Raw genomic sequence first — 22,294 nt, 5'->3', positions numbered from 1 at the left:
CATGTCTGCTATCTACAGCTGTCTCAGTTCTTTCCAATCTCTCTGCAATTTCACTCAACAACTAATGGTTCCAGGTCTGTTCACATTAAAACAGTGGAACTGAGCTATTATACTCACTATAGTTTTAATGGTAGTACTCAGTGCAGCTGGAAACCACCTCCTGTGTGGAAATGGAGGCATCTGAAGACAACTAAACTCCCAATTTATGTTAACACTGCTTCAGGATCCTCAGTCAAGCAGAAGCCATTAGCAACACAGTTGCTCAGAGAGACTTAATAGAAAGGCCTCAGCCAAGGTGTAAAAAGTGCATCCTGCAACAGCTTCAGTGCCACGTCCACTCACTGACACTAATACCCTTGGACCATGGATGCTGTGTACAGCCTCCCTGAGCATTACCATTACAGCCTCACTTTTGACCACCTAATTAGGTGAAGCTCCTGATGCTATTAGCCATGGAGATGCCTACATTTCCAGTCTCCAATGTCCTTTTCTTCTAAACCAATCCCTCCCTTCTTCCAGTCTGTTTTCTGCACCTTTATTACACACTGCTCTGGGCTGACGGAAGACACTTACGGGGGGGGGGGGGGGGTGTGTGGGTGTGGGTGTGGGGGTGTGTGTGTGCAAATGTTTCCCTTCTCCTTCAAAACCTTCACCTCCCAGAACTCCCTGCTGCTTTCCAAGTGCATGAATCATTCTGGTTCAAGATGGCGATGGGGCACATTCTGCTCAAGCTCTCTCCTGCACTGGCAGACCTGAACAGATGCAGTTGCCTCACTCCAGCCAAAACACTACACAGACTGAAAACAAGACTCATATGGCCTCAAAGCACTGTAACCAAGACAGCTGTGTCCCATTCCACACCAGTCTAGACAGGGAGGACAGGAAGAAACAGAGGACACCCCATCTCATGCTGGTCTGGGAGAAGCAGGCACATACACAGCTCCATTCCTGTTTTTCATACTCACCACCTTCTTGTCCTGCTGGCTTTCCATTCAGCTGTGCCCATGACTTTGGTCCACCTGGCACTGAATTTGTACTCTGAAAACAAAACAGAACACAAAAAAAACCCCAACACCCGCAGATCAGTGAAGTCCCATGACTGTTTCTCATTTCTTGGCTGGCACCTGCTACTGTTCGGACCTCTAAATCACCAAGATGTCACTGGATACCACAGGTCTCCCCAGCTTCTTGTTGGAGCTAAAGTTAGTTGCTCCCCACTCCAGTGCACTATGATGCTACAGCAAAAATACTCTCCTCTGCCCTGCCTCTCATCTCTCCTCTGCTCATCTTCATCAGCTATTTCCTCAAACCATTCCTCTTGCTTTCCTCCCTCTAATCAAGCTTTCCCTTTGTTCTGTTGCATTTTTCCAAAAGGTCCCTCAAACTTCTAGATTTGTTCCATGCTACACCTCAGCCTGAAGGCTACCCTACTTTCTCATGCATTAACCACTCCTCTTCAAAACACAACTCCTGTCTTGATTTCCCTGAACCTTAAGGGCTGGGAATTTTTTTTAAACTAAAAGTGTGAGATCTGTAGCACAGAGGGGCCAGGTCCCTGCACTCTCTGGGGAAGCTTTCTTACTTGCCAGTAGCTTTTTCAGGTCCTGACACTGGCTACTTCTCCCACATGACCAGATCTCTTCTTATCAAGCCTCATCAGGCTGGGAGCAAGAGCTGGATCTGTTGTCACCAAGCGACACTTGAATTAGACCCAAAGTAAAATAGTTTAGAAGTGCTAACCAGCCATCCCACATTCCAGACATTCTTTCTAGATTGAAGCAGCGCTTTCTGCACACACTTGAAAGGTACAGAGGTAATGTGCACAGAATTATACTTTAACTGCAGCACAGCATTCCTGAGGCACAGTAACTTGGAGTCAAGACAGTCACTTCTACAAGAATTGATTATACAGGAGCTGTTCTGTAAATTGCAGTCTGCTGATTCTTACTTGTACAAGGCAACACAGACAATTAAGGAAAACCCTTAAGCTGTCTGGGGACAGGGGAAGCAGGGTGGCAGTCACAGAGACCACTTGCACCTACCTCCTGACTGATTGACTGTGTCGGCTTCTGTAAATTGGAGACAGATTTCTGCAAACCCTGCTGCGGCAGCGACTCCTGCAGCTGTGCAGCTGTCGCACTGGAACTGAAAAGAGACAGCAGAGGCGAGATCAGAGTGAAAGACAGGCAATAAGACAGACAAACAACTCTGGCAATATAGCAGTTGCTAAAAGATCAAGCTAACATTGGCTCTAGGCTGGCATGGACAGCAGAACTGATCACTACACGGTCCAACACACAGCACAGCAGTGCATAACTACTGCTGCTTGCCTGACAAAACTTAGCGAAAAATAGTTCTACCCACCTCTTTTGGTCTGGCTGATCCTGCTTGTTTGCCCATCCTGTACCGTCCTTGGGTACTATAATGATGTTGGGGTCGTTTCCTTTGTTCTCAGACTTCAAGCTAGGCAAGTTTGCAGGAGGTGGCATGCGCCGGGCAGCAGCAACTTTCCCAAGACTCTGTAAGCCATGTCTAGGAATAACTAGTGAGAAAGGAACAATGGTAGGTCATAGAGGGCTATATCCTGCTAGATAACTAACCTTAATTAGCATACTGTAGCTGGGTGCTGTCCCAACAGAACTGTATGATAAGCAGCACCACTGCTGCTATGTCAACATACAGGACATTTCCCTCATGACCACTGTGTAGCAGCCGTCTGCTTTTTAACAGGTAGCCTCCTACAAGAGTCAGGAGGGAGAGAGAAATAATTCTCCCTAACAGAAAATGCCCACAGAGGCTTTTAGCTACCTGTGCAGATACTCCTCTTTCATTTCACCAAGAAGCAGCAGCATTGCCCTTTCACAGCTTGGGGAAATGGCCATCCAAGTCCACCTCTTAGCAGACAGACTGGTAATCTAACCCAGGAGTCCCGAGGTCTAGATTTTCCAGCTCCACCCACCAGATCACATTTATTAAGATGCTATTTTATTTTCTTTGGTTTTCTACTCCCACACTGAATCCAGAGCCAGTCCAGACAAAGTTTCCATTTTTTTTGACCCCACCATCTACTTTTGGTCACATCTCCCCTGCAAAACTAACTCAAGTTCTTCCGAGAGGCCTTCAGTCCTCAACTCTCACCTCACACAACATCTGACCAATTTAAGGCACTTCAGTCAGCTTAACTGCTCTGTCTTGTTACAGCCTAAGGCCTGGATAAGACTTTCACTCAAGTTTGCAACCTGACCACTTTGCAGCAAGGACACAGGCTAAACGGAAGGGCCAACAGTCCACCATCTGTTTTGCCATAATTCCTCCGTGTCTCTACAATAACAGCAGCACAAAGAAACACAGACATTTTCCTTGAAGTCCTAATGAAGCACAGGCTTAGACAGCAGCAAAAACAGCTCTGCAATCCAGCTGCTTCCCACTGGGCATCCTACCCACAGGGTCAACAACCTGAATTAGCTCTGCAACAACACTCTTGAAAGATACCAAAAACGAGCTTTCTCAAGGCATTTCTTACCTGTAGTTCTGATAGCTTCTATTGACTTTCCTTTATACTTATCAAACAGGCTGAGAGTCGAGTACTTGCTTTTCCCATCCTTTCCCTTGGTTATTTGCCCCAAACGATCGGACATTGCGATGAAATGTCATCTAGTAAGGAAATTTCTCTGCGCCGCTCCCGATCTACCTTTTAATGAAAGAGAACCAGGGAAATGCCATCAAACTGATTATTTAGCCACAGACAAGTAAAAAGTAAAACATGCACAACTGCTACAACTGCAGATATTCAGCGAGCAGACACACTAAATTACAAGGTTTTAACCCCCTCCTCTTAGTCACAAGAAGCTTGTGGGACTTAAGATTCATAAACTGAATTAAAAGAACTGCAGGAACACACTTCTCACAGCATGATTTTTTTTCTGCCACTCCAGTGCTGAAAGAGGTGAGCTTCTTCAGGTATGAGAATACAAGACGGGGTTGTCAACACAGTCCTTGCTTTAAAAGAACAAGTCTAACAATAAGCAGCTATGGACAAGGATTCCTAAACATAAATGACAGAAAAGCACTGTTATCTTATACCACACTGGAATTTATCATTGGGTTTCCTAATGAAGCACTGGTAGACAGGGTTGTAATGTTTAAGATTATGGTTCCACACTGGCCACAGTTAATGACTCGTACAAGCAATTAATGCTTTGAAAGCATCACCTGAAGGCAACAGAGTTATTTCTTCAAATTTCCTTTTCCCATCTGCTGTCCATGAGAGAGAGTTAAGGAGTCCAAAAAACCTGCTCAAATGAAACAGGTTCAGACTCTTGAACCTGAAAATTCAGCAGTTCTACAATAAATCCTGAAAACACTTTATAAAAAAAGATTACATTTCTCTGTTGCTGGCACCTTCAACACCATTTTTAGCTATAAATATACTGTTCACAATGGATGTGGTTTGCTAATTTTTCACTCTAACCTTTGCTGGCACAACATCTGTGATTAACACCCTTCATGCAGACAGTCTCTTCACTTTCACTTTTTGGCTCTTGGAGCCTAGGACAAAGCTGAAACATGGGGAATGCACATACTGTAGGTCAACTTGGATGTCAGAAAAGAAACTTTGCTTAGTTTCAATGGACCTTTCTTTCATTTTTTCAAGCATAATTCTCTGTTCTAAATTTTCTCAAACCTAGGAGCTCAATCTAACCTTTTCACACGTAATTTAGATTTCTAGATTTCTGGTTGTAAAGCCTCCACTTCAAGCCTAAAACTGCTGGCAGTTTTATTATACCATCTGCTAGGTCCCATCTTAGGGTTGCAACTCTGTGTGGGAGCAACAAAATGCTATATATATTGGACCTTCCCACCCTTCACCCTTTCTGAAACTCATCCAGCTGAAAGCATGTTTCAAACGCAGTCAGAAATCACTATTTCTGCAAGAAACTGTATCCGACCAGAGGCTACAACTGCCACCAGCAACTCCTTATCAAACATGATTTCCAGTTAAGAGGATCAGTCCATCACGCATTATGTACAAAATAAAGCACAGACCACAAACATGTTGGATACAGCCAGTTTGAGACTGTACTGTGATCTGCAACTAGCTGAGTAAAGCCCATCTAAAGGCTGCTGCCAGGGGGCAAGTTCCTGACCAATAAACCTGGCACCACGCAGCGTTCATTCTTCCATTGCAGGATTTAAATCAGGCCTGCCAGGAGCAAGAAGCTGTGGACTCTGTGTGCTAAGCAGCAAGCAGCGTGGTCCGGGATAGAGGAAGAAAATCATTTTCTGTCACTCAGTAACAGCATCCACAGGATGCTCAGGAAAAACACCAAGATCCACAAGACGGCCCTCAGAGCCACCTTTGCTGGACCACCACAGGGGGCTGCAGCACAAAGGCCTGCGGAGGCAACAGGGCTGGCCCATGCTCTTGGGGCACCTTTTCCCGCAGAGTAGCAAACAGATCTTGGGCTCCAGTCTGGTTGAATCTTTGCTCAGATGGTCACCATGCATCAAAGAAAACAATAGCTCCTCCCTGGCTTGCCCATTTCCACTGTATTTTTATTAGTAGGACACACATAAAAGAGAAAGGGAGGAAAAAACCCCCACTGATTAGCACAGACTTGGCAGGAAAGTAGAAGCTGGACTGAGAACAATGACCTGTTTGAACTGACAGAGTTGTGGGGAGCCTCGGACCAGAGGGAAGAGCAGAGGGTGCTGCACGCCAGCCCTCAGCTACGCTGGCAAGAGCACAGCCACCTGCTCTTACAGGTGTATTGAGCCTTGCAGAGGGAGCCTGGCTCGGGGTCTATCCAGACCATGTCAATCCTGTACCAACCTCACACAATCCCAAGCAATAAAATCCACTCTGAGGTTTAGAAAGCTCAAACCAAACACAATTAGTAGGAATTAGAGAGAGAAAAAAAAAAGAACTACCACATCAGGTTCAGGAGTTAGCCGGTTAACAGAAAATCCCCAAGTTCCTGAAAGTCAGCATGCAAACAGCATGCAGGGTAACGCTGCCAAAGAGAAACCCTGACAACCAGTTATGTAACTGGGTCTCAGCTGCCTCTTGATTACATCTTGTATCATTAAAAGGATGCAGGAGGAATAAACAACCACTTCAGAGCAGGGGAGCTGGGGACACATCGGGATAAAGCCCCTTGTCAAACTTTCTGGGACAGCCACAACTGCTGTCTGGATAAATGAAATATTCTTTGAACTCCTTCAACACTTTGAAGCTGAAAACGTGAAACACAGCTTTGTTTGTATGTTATGTGTGCACTCCAAAGGGGAAAACAAGTCCATGGAGAGGTGAGGCACTTTCCATACAGTCACTGTGCAAAGAGGCTGCAGCGGCACTGAAGCCCCTCGGAGCCATCCCGCAGGCAGGACCCTGCTGCCTGTCCCTCCTGACAGCAGCCAGCTGCAGATCTGAACCAGTCCACGGGTGTTACTGGCCAGAGGGCTCACTCGGCACCCAGGTCACCCACAGCACTTCAGAGAGGCCACAGGGACTCCCAAGGCTGTCATGACACTGGATGATTTTCCCACCACACAGTGAAGCAGGGAATCCAGGCAGGGATCATCAAGGCCTTCCAGTCTTGCAGAGCAAAGCCATTTCTGATAAAAATCAAGTTCATTAAGAATTGAACTGCCAGCCTGCATGCTTATTATTAGGAGAGCTAGAACCAGAAGGCACATGCCGATGCTGAAAACTGAAAACTGACAGCCTCAGCAAAGCCTCTAGCCTGTGCTCTGGGTTACCATGTCCGATAGCTGACCCTGAAGAAAGCATTACTCTCTGTTACAGAGAAATCAAAAACCCATCACCAGCATTTCTGCAAGGTTTCTCTCTGGGTTTATAGCAGTCTCTGGGGGAAGGTTCGCTATCGGTTTTAGCATGGAGCTTAGCTCTTCTAGATCGCAGGACTAGCAACACCTCCTGTAATATCCAGGGACAGCACCGCAGTACAAAATACTGAGTGTCTCAGAGGAATCAGAAAATACTGCAATATGACCAGTTACATTTGAGATCCCAAGGTACAAATAACTGCACCAGAATCAGCTCCTGGGCAGAGTGGTCCGCTACCCAGGAGTCTTCATGTCCACATCATGTTTCCCTGGATTTGATGTTTTGGTGTTGACCCTGTCTAACTGCCTTTTAAAGGGGTATGTTCTAATCCAGAGAGCAGCAGTGACATTTTAAGTGCCAGGGCATGCAAGTCTTGGAGCTACAGCAGGGATCTACCAAGCACAGGTAGCCTGTCCTGCAAAAAAAGCCATGTGAAAACCTTGAGTTACTGGCACTGGTAACAACTGGAAACCCCCAAGCTGAAAACACAGCCAAAGGGAGAGACTCCTGACAAACGGGATTGTCTGCAAAGCTCTTTGTAAATCTGTGTACGAAGGAGGCTGGGCTGCCGGTGTTTTATTCACAAGACTTCAATGGAGCTTGAATACCTGGAAGTTAGCCAGCCTTAATTGAGCAGGGCAAACAGATTTATGAAAGGTAACACACACACACACTAGAAGGAATCACTTCAGATACTCGCACACCACTGAGCTCTACACTGAGCACAATCACTCGGGCAAAGGACCTGAGACCACTGCAGACCTTCACTCCTTGCTCACTTCACAGCAGCAGTCACAAACACAAAACAAAGCAACAGGATGGAGATTAACAGTGAAAAGGCTTTTCTCCAGAAGCAGGAAGATTTCTGACCTGAAATTTTATACAAATTGTTCAGAAACTCACGGGTTGCAAAAGCTGAACTGTACTTTCAAAAAAGAGACGTGTTTGGCACGGATGTTAAACTGAGATCTATTGTGGTTTCTAATGTTACTGATAATGTGAAATCTTTTAAAAAACATAGTATAGCTTTACAGAAGATTAGTGATGTTCACTTTTCTTTAAATACACGTAGTCAATTTTGCTGGCACTTCTCATTGCTAAACATTTATCTGTCAACAGGGAAACACCACTACTGGTCTCCTGGAACATGTCGCACCACAGAATCACCTACTTGTGAAACAGTCGCCACCTGCCTCAGCGATGAAAGACACCACTGGCTGCCCTTGGAAGAGCTTTGGTCAAACTGTGACCAGCTGTCCTAGGGACTTGGTGCCAGATGCACTTACATCCTGTAGAAGCCCTGTTTGGGCCAGGCAGGGATCATCAGCCTCGCAGGGAAGGGACCAGATGAGCATTTGGTTCCTAGGAGAGACTGCTTAGTAAGGAGGGGAGCAATACGAGACTATCAGCATCCAAGTACAAAGTCAACAGGATCAAGGCAGAAGAGCTGTGCAGCAGGCAGAGGCTGTAGCAAGAGTCTAGGCCACAAGAAAATGCTTGCTGTTGTTCTGTTGCCTTGTTTCCAGAGGGAGCTGCCAAGATTTGTTGGTACACCTGAAAAAGGGCCTGCCGAGACCCTGAATGTGGCACCAAATCCTGCCAAACAGGGAGAAGCAACTTAGCAGTCTGCAGTGCAGAGAAAAGGTAGACACCCCGTAGCAAAGACAGCTCCCGATTCACAAGGAGGGACCCTCCTTGCTTAGCTGAATAGGTGTATTTGGCAGTACCAGTTCTTTTAATTCTGCACAATTCCAGCTTCTCTCTGCATCTCCCATGAACCTTGTCTCCCTGCAAAGACAGGGAATGGGAGACCAGGATCACATCTCCCATGATTTATTGCAGAGGTATGCTGTTAGCCAAGTAATACTGTTGGAGGCTGTCTGCCAGAAGACTTGCCCACTGGCCAGCCCCATCATCAGGCCTCTCTAAGCCGAGCCACCCTGGATTTGAGACATGCAGCAAGAAGGTGAGGAGGAGAGGCAGTGTCTTCTGGACAGCATATCTACCATCAGCTCTGTGGAGAGGAGCTCTACAGGCAAAGATAAAACATGACAACAGGGGGGCACATAAAGGCCACGTCCTTAAGATGACCTGACCTCATTTTCTCAGCTCTGTCTTCACCAAGCTCACCTGCTGCCCCCTCTTATAAACATACCAACAGGTTGGGAATCACAACTACTGTTACCAAATCACTGCACAGTTCTAGAGAAAACAGATCCTTCTGATCTCAGGTTTGGCCTGTAAAATACAGAAGCCTCACTTCTCTGCTAAACAGCTTTCCCAATGCTGGGAAGGCAGGCAGGCAAAGGCAGCCAAAAGGGTGGATTTGTAACTTACTGTAAAACTGATAAAGCAGACTGGAGTCTGGAGAAGACCTCAACTGTATTTACACAAACACATTAACAAATTCTGTGGTTCTTTCTGTAAGGGCTGGACAGACAATGCCACGCCCTGGAAAGGAGCCCTGACCTCCAGTAATTGAGGATGCAGACAAAGATAAGAAATACTTCATCCTGAGGATGCAAGACTATGGCACAGAGCAAAAAAAATCCAATCAGAAAGCTGGTTCACAGCCCACAGAAAGTACTCGCAAGATCCTGTGCTCACAAAACTCCCCCTCCTTTCCAAGCAGCAGAAAACCCAAGGTGTGCAGTTAATTCCTTCCTTGAAAGGAGTGTCTGTCTACATGTGGTGGGTTGACCCTGGCTGGGTGCTAGGTGCCCACCAAAGCTGCTCTGTAACTCCCCCTCCTCAACTGGACAGTGGAGAGAAAATATAATGAAAGGCTCACAAGTCAAGATAAGGACAGGGACAGATCACTCACTAACTACCATCACAGGCAAAGCAGATTCAACTTGGGAAAAAGTAACTTAATTTATTACCAACCAAACCAGAGTAGGGTAGTGAGAAATAAAACCAAATCTTAAAACACCTTCCTCCCACCCCTCCCTTCTTCCCAGGCACAGCTTCACTCCCAAATTCTCTACCTACCCCCCGCCACAGCAGCACAAGGAGACAGGGAATGGGGGTTGCGGTCAGTTCGTCACACACTGCCTCTGCCACTCCTTCCTCCTCAGTGGGAGGACTCCTCACTCTTCCCCTGCTCCAGCATGGGGTCCCTCCCACTAGAGACAGTTCTCCATGAACTTCTGCAACGTGGGTCCTTCCCACAGGCTGCAGCTCTTCATGAACTGCTCCAGCACGGGTCCCTTCCACAGCACGCAGTCCTTCAGGAGTACACTGCTCCAGCGTGGGTCCCCCACGGGGTCACAAGTCCTGCCAGCAAACTCGCTCTGCCATGGGGTCCTCCCTCCATGGGTCCACAGGTCCTGCCAGGAGCCGCCTCCAGCATCGGCTTCCTGTGGGGTCACAGCCTCCTTCAGGCATCCACCTGCTCTGACGTGGGGTCCTCCATAGCCTGCAGGGGAACAGCCTGCCTCACCATGGTCTTCCCCACAGGCTGCGGGGGAATCTCTGCTCTGGTGCCTAGAGCACCTCCTCCCCCTCCTTCTTCACTGACCTTGGTGTCTCCAGGGCTGTTTCTCTTACATGTTCTCACTCCTCTCTCCAGCTGCAGTTTCTGTTCTCAGCAACTTTTTTCCCTTCTTAAATATGTTATCCCAGAGGCGCTACCGCTGTTGCTGATTGGCTTGGCCTTGGCCAGCAGCGGGTCCATCTTGGAGCCGGCTGGCATTGGCTCTGTCGGACACGGGGGAAGCTTCTAGCAGCTTCTCACAGAAGCCACCTCTGCTACCAAAACTGTACCACACAAACCCAACACACTACAACAGCCCTCCAGAGAAACAGAGCCAGTTTTCTGGCCATCTGACCCATCATGCCATAAAGAAGGAACTGACCCATTGGCATCAGCTTGTCAGGAAGGAATAACTGTATCTCTAACCCAAGAGGAAGTGCTGCAGGGCTTTCATACCCTTCAGAATCAAGAGCTGATTACTGTAGGGAAGCAGCAAGGTATCTCATGTGGAGCAACCTGGAAGCACCAACTACCAACATCACACTTGTTGCCCTCTCGTCCAGGCCATAAAGGTGTTAAATGAGACAAGACCCAGCATGAATTGACTCTGATGCACCTATCTATGAACCTCACCAGGCTCAGAAGCCATGACCTCCTGTAGGCACTTCTGCAGCAAGAGACAACAGAAATAAAGGAGCATATTTCTTTGCTGTTTCACGTTTCAGAGGCAAAACCCAGAGAGGACAGAGCAGCTCAGTTCAGCAAGAACTACCTGTGGCCTCAACAAATCCAGACCCCAATCACTCTAGCACAATAGGAAAGGGAAGTGACCTAGTGATCCCCACGAGCTGCCTGCACAAAGGAGTGTTCATATTCAAGTGCAAATCTTTACCCTTAGAGTTGTACTTGTGCTCTGGCTCCTCCACAACCAAGGCCCAGAGCTGAAGCACACTACCTACAGCCTCCAAAGCAATTCTGCCTTCCACCCTGCCCTGCTCGCATTCCTCTGAGATCTGAATGTCCAGGGAGAATACACAGATAAAACATCCTGTTCCCTCAACGCCAAAGCAAGGAGGCTGATCACGAGCAAGCAATTTAAATTCAAAACCAAAACAAATCCCTGGCATAATGTTCTGTTGGCAAAACCTGTTCAGAAAGCTCCTGGCAACATTCAGCTGAACTGTAAGGTAAACTGGGCATTTAGGTATCTGAGCAACAATAACAGGCTGCAAGTAGCTGCTAGGGATCTCCTGATGGGTAGCAGGGCTGGTACTATCAATCCTATTTTACAGGCTCTGTATCCAAGGCAGAGAAACAGTTTGCTCAAGTAACACTGTAGGCAGTGTTGTAAGTCCCAGAGCTCAGGCTTCTGCCCCAGCCACCCAAACCTGCACTGCCAAGACCCTCAAAGAAAATGCAGCTCTTGATCAAAGGAGCAGGTCGTAGAGAGCCAAACAAGGAGTGAATGCATTGCAACAGCACTTGTCATGTCTAGAACAACCTCTTCCAGTGGAAGAGACTGCTCACTGGCACAGAAAGTGGACCAAATCCTGCCCACTGCTCCAGAGGAGCCCACGAAGGCAGGAGGCACCCACACAAGCACCAACTGTTCTCAGGCCACTGTACTGGGTGTTAGGACTGACAGCTCAAGGCAAAGACTCTTCCATCACCAACAACTAAATTGAACACCACTGCATTTTAAGGTTGTGAAACTCCCTTAGTCCTGACACTTCTGCCACACAGACTTTGAAAAATCATCACAGCAATGATATCCATATAACCCAAGTGAGATACAGCAAGAGTAGCATAGGTAAAACACCTGTGCTGCCAGCTCCAGAACCCAAATGTAAACCTGCAAATCTTTAGACATAGCTCACCTTGGAGAGCCCTACGCAGCCAGGGCAAGGACAAGTGGAAGGACTGTGATCCACTGCTGCCAGAGAACAGATGCATTCTGAGGAGCAACCAGAGCAATTCTTCCAGTCAAGTCACAAACATTTCACAAATCCTTCACTTGGTGCCAAGCTCAGCAACTTGTTCCATCTCTCAGCAGCGAACATAGGTTTTATAGCAACAAGCAGAGAGGAAATCAGAGGTGTCACAGCTCCAAGAGATGAAATCAGAGCAAGCTGGCAGTCTTTAGGGTTAAAAGTTCTGTTTTCAGGAACAGATACAGCTCTTTCCACACAAATGCCATCAGCTGTTGAGTAAGCAGCTCTGTTTTCTCTGCAGTCTCAGGAAGGATCACAGTGGAACTGGGAGGTGGGTGTTTACCTTGTGCCGATGAGCCTCTCTACCAGATGTGGGCTTTGGTAACACCTCTCCACACTCTCAGGCTGTCTGCTGAGTTCAGGGCCTCAGCTCCCACTCAGGTTATGCATAAAAGGTTATCTTTATGAAGAGAAAGACTAGAGATGAAACCCAATGATATCAATCAGCAGGCAGTAAATGCCAATCTCTCACTGCACAAACAACGGAGAAGTTCCTGTACACCCCTGCTGAGCAGATCCCTCAAGTTCTGTTCCTCCCCAAGGTGCTGATGGGAGCTCCTCTGGCAGGCACCTTTACAGCCAGACAGGCCAACACCAACACATACACTGCAGGGTACAAAGCTGCCCTGGCAAGAGCTGAATAGATCTTTCTCTATCAGAGTTCTCTGATTTCCCACAGCCATCAAGACTGATGCAGCCGGTTCAAACCATTAATAAGATTACAAGCAGTTCAGACAAGCCTGCAGTTCATAAACACTGCAGATGCTGAAGCTTCCAAGGAAGTATTCCTCCAGGTTCCCCCATTTTAACAACACTAGGGCAATGCAGCATTGCACAGCAATTCTTCTTACAGGAAGCCTATTCATAGGAGCCATTTGCACTACAAATGAATGCCAAGGAAGCTAATAAGAATCTGATGGGAAAAGGACACAGGTACAAACTGGTAAAAAAACACACTACATGCAGTGCGATTCAGTACTCCGAAGAAAGGAGCTTTAGGTAGCTTTAGGTTTCCTGGAGAGCTAAGCAACTCAGACTATGTACAGGACATCTGGACTACGCCGAACCAGACAGGAAGTGAAAACATTTCACCGATGCTTTAATGTACATAGATATTTGCAGTGCATAACTGACAAGGTGTGTAAGCATCACCACTTCTACTTTCCAGATAGGAAAATGACACCGCAGAACTCTGCAGCTATGCTGAGTGGCAGAGCAAGAAACAGACCCTTCATCTCCCACTTTCTGGGGCTGGAAACCACCCTCTGAATCACACTGCCTTCCTAACGCTGTGAGGCTGGCAGCAGAATGAAGACCTGCTCCAGAGGAGTTCTGAAGGAGCAGGTCTGCATGCTGGGATGGGGGACGCTGCAAACACCTAAATGAACCACCCCATACACTGCTTTCACTGCAACAGGATCACAGGCATCACTAAAGGTGACATTTTGGTCAGATGCAGAACACTAACACCGTAATAACACTCAGATCTCGTGAGTCCGCTCCTAAATGACAGTTCGTGAAGTTTCAACTGCTAGGTGGGAGCTTGATTCTTTGGTTATTTCAGAAACAAGATAAAACCATACTTGATACTATTCCAGCCATGAAGAAACATTTCTTGAGCATGTCCCTACTCCCCTGCCTGCTTCACAGCCCACTCCATACTCTGAACAAGAGCACTCAAGGCTTTTGTACGGGCTCCCAGCCCACATACAGGTAGGAATAGCTGAAGAACCTACCCCACAGCAGAACTCTTCCAAAAAATTCACTATATTCCCACACAAGAAGTGCTTGGGGGAGGCAAAGTCCCAATGCAAGCTCTTCAAACCTGTCTCTGTTCACTCCTTGCAGCACCATCACTACAACTCCTGTCCAAGATGTCTCAACGGCTACCCAGGAAGGATTCCTCCAGCAAATCTCTTCCATCAGGGTGCTAACTCTGCAAACACTATACAGTTTACTCCTCTTAAGTGCTATTCACCTGAAATCCAAAGGCTATTGATGATGCTCCCAACAGCTAATTGAAGCCCTGTGGACATTTGAAGTACTACAGTCCAACAGAGTTGTCCTCTTGGCCAGACCCTAGGGTGCTGTTAGCAAGTCCTTGCTTTCTCCATGGCATTTTTCCTGTATTTCTTTGCACTTAAGCCCAGCTCACCTTCACCTCCTCTTTCACCTTTGCATGTTTCAAATCTGGCCATTACCTCTTCCCTTTCACTCAAGGTATGATTGTTTTCACCCGTCTGTACAAATCAATACCCTAGTCTCTTAAAGACGTAACAGTGAGCTCTCTTGCCCTTTTCAGTTTACCAGCACTTTCTTGAAAATTTAAGTGTTCAGAAGCAAAATACAGACACTGTTGTAAGGACAACAACCCCCTGCAAAACTGCACATACACCTTTTAACACCTCAAAACCACCTTCTGTCCTCACAGACCCCAGCACTGTGAGTCAAGCAGCTTCACAACCAACCAATGCCACAGGTAAATACAGAACAACCCTGGGCTACTAGACTAGCCTCCAGTCCACTTCAATTATGGTCCCAGTGCTCTCAGACCAAAAAAAGAGATCAGGATTTACAGCTATACACATCCAAACAGCTTTGCTCCAAAATAATGGGCTCATAAGCTCCAACTTCTCAGTTAATTCTGCATAGGAAGCACACGTGCACACAGAGGACATCCTGAATACCAGTACAAGTTATTAACTGAAAACGAGCCCAAGCTGCACTTCAGTGAGGCTTAACATTATAATACAATCTCCTGCTTTAGCCCCATTTTTTCCTCCTGTGTGAAAGAACAACTCTTTAACCAAATGAGATGGGTTTTCCATGTATCTGCAAAACCTCCTTCAGAAGGTGCTTTCCAGGAGCATGCCGCCACGACTTTCATAACAAAGTCACATAATTTCAGCAGTTAGAAGATGTCCTGCAAAGGAAAGAGCTGTACCTCCCCAGCCTTTAGCTGTTCACTGTGCTTTCACCTCATTGTCTGATACCCCACAGACTCACAGTTGTATTTCTTCTGTTCCAAATGACAAACTAGTGATAAGAAGCTGTGAAATTATCGACCTATTAGGAGACCGAGTAAGTGCCACATGGAAAACAAAACCCACGTACAAGGCATGATTAGCTGAAGAGCAAGACCTAATACTGAGACAACATGCCCATTGCCAAGTTACAGAATAAATGAGGAATCTAGTAAAGAGAAGCAGGGATGACCAAAGAGGCCCAGCCCTTGGAATAAACCCTCTCCCTCCCTCCCCTAAAGTTACCATCCTGTATTCAGTAAGTTTCTCCTGTTCATATTGCTTCTATTCCTATAACAAGAAAATACACAATTACAAGTGGAAATGCCACTACAGCAAAATTGCTTTGTGCAGACTATCATCATCAAAGAAAAATAAAACGGCTTACTATTATTTTCAATGCAGCAGCACTTAAAGTTAGCCTGGCTTGCCCTTAAATACTTTCAATTACTCAGGTAACTACAATGAAGGCCTTGAGCAACCAACACTTTTGAATCTTAAATAGGCAGGTAGTTCTGTAATGGGTAATCTAACAGGCTCTGTACTGTACAGCTCAGGCAAACTGGAGGGACTACCAGACATGCCTAAACCATGGTCCTGATTTTTGCCAGCTGCACCTCAGATGCGATACCCTGCAGGACAAGGAAGATGCAGTGCAGGAATTGGGTCCTATGCAAAAGCATCAGTGCCACACACACGAGGACTGAGGATTGTTTGTCCTTATACCATCACACAGTCAGATACCACGGCACGCTGCGTCAGGCATTAAGACAAATACGGACTCTAATGCCACCCTTACTTTTAGAAGGAGGTTGTTCAAGTAAATTAGCCTTTGAAGTTAGGTTTTACACAAAGCTTTAATAAAAGGCTTTATTAAAATGTCACTATAAAGTTAAATCATTTTAATAAAAATTCTTTAGGAGCATTAGTCATATTTATTAAAACTAAAATACTTTTAAACCCTGCATCTCCTTTCCAGCATTTGTATGGACTATTTACTTACTTTTCCAGCTTCAGCCAGTTGGCTGAGTTTCACTTTTAAGCTCTCATGCACACACCAAAAAAAAAAAAAAGCCCACGGTTCATCAAAAAATGCACTGTAAAACCCAATAAAAATTGTCCAAATTTAGAAAAAACAAGGCACCAAGGCACTATATAATGACAACTTCAGAAAACTATATAAAACTTGTGGTTTATTTATTACTTGGGGTTTTTTTTAAAGGAAAGGTATCTGCTCAAGTCATGTAGAAATATATTTTATCAGTGAAGACTGCTGAAAGCATCCTAAAATGTGTGACATCTAGCCTACTCAAGCCATGCAGAAAGCAAACCCAACCAACACATAAAAAAAAAAAGGAACCAAGTTATACTCAATGTACATATCAAATTAAGCACAAAACCAAAATACAGCTAACAGCAGATGTACTCATACTGGCTTGAGAAAACATGTAATTAAAAAAAAAACAAACACACCAACAAAAAACAAACACAGCAATCTCAAACAGTATGTGTGATTTGTCTCAGCATGATTTTTAATCTGAACTTTTTAACATGAAAAATAGTAGACCATTTCAAAGAGGTCATATGGGAAATGTCTTGTTTATCATACCCCAAAAATAGACTCTGCTAACTAGTAAGAACCTCTTAGGCCACAGTCCTGAAAGAAGTAGCATTGCCCATGATGAGCCCACAAAGTTCTCGGGGACCCCAGATGTGCTCCTAAGAAAACCCAAGCCCATTTACAATACTTCATTTGGGGTGAAAAATGCAGGGAGCTACTTCAACTTTTCAGACAGAAATCATTCTGAAACCATCACTTTCCATCCCCTCTTTAAATTCCAGTTTCAGAATATGGTCTCAGCCTTCCTCCTCCCTACCTCTTCCAGGTACTTTACTTCCCAGTCCCTGGCCCAGAACACCAGCTTTTAGGACACTGGGGTTTAACTACCCCAGTGCCAACTAAACATGGAAAATGCAGTCTGCATCCGAGAGATCTACTCGTCAGGAGCTGATTCTCCAAACTTGGGCTCTCCAAGGCAGGGACCAGCTATTATACATCATGAAAGAGCCCATGCCAGTGGAGGCCCCATGTGCATCTTCAAGACAAGGCTTAACACAAACAAAACTTCCACTATAAACCTTGATTCAGTCCTGGAAGTGGCGGGATGCCTTCCCCCTAAGCAGACTACAGCAGATGATGTAGACACTGCAATGTGCTTACACTTAGTACCTGTACCTAGAAAGAAACAAAATTACTAAAGTACTAAACATTTATGTTCATTATATGTTATCACCCCCAACACCAGTAACGTCAATATACAAACATCTGATAAGTTGGTACTCAGAAGAGTATCTCACCCTTTGCATGTTCAGAAGACAGAAACAAAACAAAACAACTTTCCAAACAAAACCCACAACTCCCAGCTCATTCAAACCCCTTGCAACAGCTTTGACTTTGGGCATCAAGGGGTTGTTCGCAACCACCTTAACGAAAAAAACCTTCTTAGTTCACAACCAACACTACTAAACAAACCATCCCCCTGGTGAAGATGCACAGCACACGTGTCCCAGGACCCGCATTAGGGTTTCCCCAGCTTGCAGCACATCTGCTCACACACAGAGATGAAAAACAGCTTCCTAAACAAACAAACAAACAAAAAAAACCCATCTTTTCAAACCTATCTAACAAGCTCGCCCAGCACCAAAGCGCACAAACTCCATCCTTGCTCCCCCACGCTCAGCAGCTGCCCCGCACACCCCCCACCCCAAGCCGCATTTCAGCTTTCGGCCTCAGCCACCCTTTTGTAGGCTCCCGCACAACAACAAACCGACCGAGCCTTCTGGATGCACACACACACACACACGCACACACACACACCCCCCTCCTTGTTTTGCTGAGACACACACACACACACACACGGCGCGACAAAAATATCTTTGTCACACTCCAGACGATGAAGAAAAACAACCTGCCTTTGCAGCGGGGAGCTCCCCCTTCTCCCCAGCCCTCGCTTTACCCTCACCCCCAACCCCTGCTGCACCCCTCCGGGGAGCGGGGCGGCGGAGTGTGTGTATATGGGGGGGGGGGGGGGGAAGCTCCAGCCCCGCCGCACACAGGGACAACCCCCCCGGCCCCCCGCAGCAGGCCTCCCCCGGCCCGGGGGCAGGAGCCCGGACAACGGGCCCCAAACCCAGGCGGTCCCCGCCAGCCTCCCCCTCCCCTCCGCCGCTTTCCCCGGGCCTCACCGCGGCCCTCGGCGGGGATGGGGCCGGGAACGGTCCGGCCAGGCCCCGCGGCTGCCCCTGGTGCCTCCATCCCCGCGGCGGAGGGGAGCGGGGGGACGGGGGCGGGGGGGTCGCACAATAAACACAGGCGGCTACAACAGCCCAAGATGGGGGGCTCGCCCCCACCGCCAGACACCCCCCCCCCCCCCTTCTCCCCGGCTCGGGGGACCCGCCAGGGCTGCGCCGCCTCCTCCCCCGCGCCGGGCCGAGGCGGGAGGCCGCGGGGTGCCGCAGCCGCAGGCAGCCGCTGGCTCCGGCTCCATTTTAGGGCTGCCTCGTCCCACCTTCCCTCTCCCTCCCCTTCCTCCTCCTTCTCCCCCCTCCCCCCCGGGGCCCCACTCACCGCCCCAAATATCCGCGGCCGCCGCCGCCGCCGGCCCCCGATACCCACCTGTGGTGGTGGCGGGGAGCCGGGAGTGCTTGGGGAGCCGGGTGCGGAGGGACGATGGGCGAGGGGCGCGGCGGATGGCGGCGGATTGCGCGGCGGCGGCGGCGGCGGCGGGATGCGGGGCGATACGGGCTCTCGCTGCCGCTCCCTCCTCCTCCCCCGGCCCGGCCTGTCAATCCCGCGCGGGAGGGCGCCGCGCCGCCCTCCGCACAGCTCCCCCTGCAGGGCCCCGCCGGCGCCGCAGGGGCGGCCCAAGATGGAGGGGGGGGGGGAAAGAAGAGGCGGGAGGGAGGAGGAGAAGGTGGGGATGCTGAGGGGTGAGGGCAGGCGAAAGGGGCAGAGCCGCGGTCATGGCGGCTGCCTCCGGACCCGACGCCTCTTCTTCACCTCACAAACCCGGAGCAGGCGCCCGGCCGGCCGTGAGGGAGATCTTCCCTCAGAGTCATCAGGGAGGGCTGAGGTGGAGGCAGCAGGAGGGGTGGGGGCACCCCACGGTGCTGAGGGAGACCCCGAGCTCATGGCTGGAGGGTTTATCCCCCTTACAGCCACCCCAGCTCGAAACACCCGCGTCGGGGAGGCTCCGGGAGGCTTTTCCCTCAAGTTTTTGCTTCCTTGCTGTGGGGACCCCGGTTAGGGCCACGGGTCAGTGACGGGGCCGAGGGGATTTCTGTCCGGCAGGAGCAGGGCTGGAAGATAATCACAAAAATCAGCCTGCTGCTGACCTGGCTTCATGGGCAGCAGGTTCAAAGGCAACCCAGAAGAGCTGCACCTTGGAAGGACTTCAGTCCAGAAATACATATTAATTTTCTTCTCTCATTAATGATGATGGAAATGAATGCAGTAGAGCAAGGCAAACTCTCCTATCCCAAAAAACTCTACCCGGCCATAAAATACAAGTAGCCTCACGAGGCAAACACAGTCCCTGCTCGGGCCGAAAAGAGCTTCAGGTTGACGTGATGCGAGCAGCGTTCCTGGCCAGAAGCTGGCCCTAAAGATACTGTTGTAGAAGTTGCAATGAAGTTAAGTTCCTCTGCCCAGGGGACCTTTTGTAGCTAGGGAGATGTGGTCTCTTTGCATACAAGGGCAGACCATTCTCCTTCCCTGTAACAAACTCACATGGCTGTCTATCAGGGTGACATTTTGTGATAAAAGGCCAGACTGCAGGTACACATGCATTTATTTCTTACAGACTGTCCAGCAGTTTGCAAAAATGGCACACACACACATATATAAATGTGTCTGTGTACGTGTATAACATACATGTGGGACAAGCACCTGGACATTTGCTGGCTTCTTGCAAGTGCACTCTAGCTTATTCACGGGTCACCAGTCATGTGCTGTCACCCTGCACGTCCTTGCCCATGAAGGGAAGGTGGCTTTAGAGAGATTTTGCAGCACATTTTCCTGGTGCAGGCAATGCCTCAGGAGGAATGGTCCCCATCTCTCCCCAGGCTACATGAACAGCATAAGGCCTGGCACCTGGATCGCTGCTCATGAGAGATGTGTCTGATCTCAAACAGTCATCAAGAGTAATGCAGAGGGAGGAAATGCATGAACAGCTTTCTGGACCATATGGGATGTTCCTACAGTTGATCTGCGCTGCTATCGAAGTTGCCAGGCACTGAGCTACCAAGAGACACACCAGCACTGCTGAAAACCATCATCTGGTTGTCAGATCCTCTCCTTTTCTGGGTATCAAAGTATTATACTCTACTCCTGCCCCTTTGGTGTCTCATCTCATCTCTCCTGCAGCAGGTTTTTTCTGTCTAGAGTCAGCAGGCCAATGCCCTCCACTTCTCTCCTTATAGCCTCTCACACAGAGAGGCCCACGCTCCTTCCTTGCATTAGCAAACTCCCACTCACACCAACTCACAGGGCAGCTGGGGCATTAGTCTAGTGTGTTTGGTTTTTCTTTCTCCATCGGTCAGACAAGTACACAGAAGCACACACACACACAAATACAAATGGCTCTTCTAACTTGCTTCCTGCCCATGCAAACCTCCTTGTCCTCCATGTGAGAAGCTACAGGTGAGCCAGATTTCCAAAGAGTGCCTCTGATTTGGGCTGCAGCTTTTCACATTCAGCCACCCTACTCTGCAGCACCATGCTGTTTCACAGCCCATGTCAGCTGAGGAGGAAGAGGAGAGTGAACCATCTTATACTATATTCTGTTGATGCACAGTAACAAGCAGCACCCAAAGGCATTAATGTTGCCCTTTGGGAGATCGGGCAGTGTGGGATCCCCTCACTTTCAATGATTCATGCAGCCACCTACAACCTACACCATTAGCAGGTGACTCATGCAGACTTGTCCAGGTCAGCGTTATGCACACCTGCTGCTGTAATAAGCAGTTCTCTGAAGGTCTCTTGTGCATCTCCAAGGCAACAATCCAAGGCCAAGGGAACAGATGTGCCAATTAAAGAAAAAACTAATGCAACCTGTTGTGGAGATCAAAAGGCCAAAGTAAACAAATGAAAGACAATTCTACATTCATTACCAGGTGTGTACACTGCAGCCCCCACAAATTCATGGCTTTTCCACCTGTGCCCAGCAGCACACCAAGGCCAACTCTGTGGAGCTTTGCAAGTCTCATGGCTCAGGACTGTGTTGGGGTTGGCCTTCTCTTGCCCTCGCTGTTCAAAGCTGGGCACAATCTGAATAGTGAAAGGACATAGTCTGTCCCTACCACCAAAGGGAAGAGCATGGCTCCACTACATCCTGCTCCCCAGGAACACCATTAGACCTTGGCATGAGGTGATGAATTCCTGTGCTGTTCTTTAAAAGACCTGCACCAGCTTTCACCTGCCTGTGTATAAACCAAAACAACTGGTGTAGGATGAGAGCTGGTGGGATTAAACCTGCAACAGTCTGTGAGGGAGGAGTGTCAACAGCAGGAATAGATTTGTGCAGAGACTGATGAACAGGTTTCAGTTGGATAAAGTTCAATGCACAGCTCTACACAGGATCCATTCTGGAAGGACTGCTCACCCACTCTGATTTTTGACCTGTTCCAGAGAGCTTGCCAAATTATTCCCTGGACAAGAGTGTCAAACTCTCTTGCAGCAGGAAGAGTCCTGCTTCCTCTTCCCAGTATTAATTACAGGTGAGAGCAGAAACCCTGCTGTGTGCTTCATCCCTCCACTAATGAAGAATCCTGTCAAACAGAAAATAACCATTGAAGAGGGCTTACAGCCCTAGTATAGAATTTGCATCTACAGAAATGTCTTGTGGTCTAAGGCTTCCTAGAAAGTACAGAATTACTACTATATTCTACAGCTTCT

At 48.0% G+C, this 22,294-nt stretch overlaps 1 protein-coding gene across 9 annotated transcripts in view; it reads right to left on the bottom strand.

Annotated features, from left to right (window-relative positions):
- Window positions 1–19,157, bottom strand: part of PRRC2B (proline rich coiled-coil 2B) — a 52,524-nt gene extending 33,367 nt beyond the window's left edge. For 8 of the 9 annotated variants that reach the window (XR_012654122.1, XR_012654123.1, XR_012654124.1 and 5 more), the window contains exons 1-5: window positions 18,968–19,157; window positions 3,524–3,691; window positions 2,365–2,542; window positions 2,043–2,145; window positions 966–1,038 (exon numbers count right to left, since the gene is read on the bottom strand). Coding sequence is in view for 6 of the 9 variants with exons in the window: in XM_075055529.1 (XP_074911630.1) it covers window positions 966–1,038; window positions 2,043–2,145; window positions 2,365–2,542; window positions 3,524–3,638 (469 nt within the window). In the remaining 3 variants the exon portion in view is untranslated. The remainder of the gene's footprint in view (window positions 1–965; window positions 1,039–2,042; window positions 2,146–2,364; window positions 2,543–3,523; window positions 3,692–18,967) is intronic. The other variant, XM_075055531.1, reaches the window with a different exon arrangement.
- Window positions 19,158–22,294: the final 3,137 nt, after the last annotated feature.

The sequence above is a fragment of the Buteo buteo genome, chromosome 23 (assembly GCF_964188355.1).
Source record: "Buteo buteo chromosome 23, bButBut1.hap1.1, whole genome shotgun sequence".
Lineage (NCBI taxonomy): Eukaryota > Metazoa > Chordata > Aves > Accipitriformes > Accipitridae > Buteo > Buteo buteo.
This window is presented reverse-complemented; position numbering and strand designations above follow the sequence as displayed.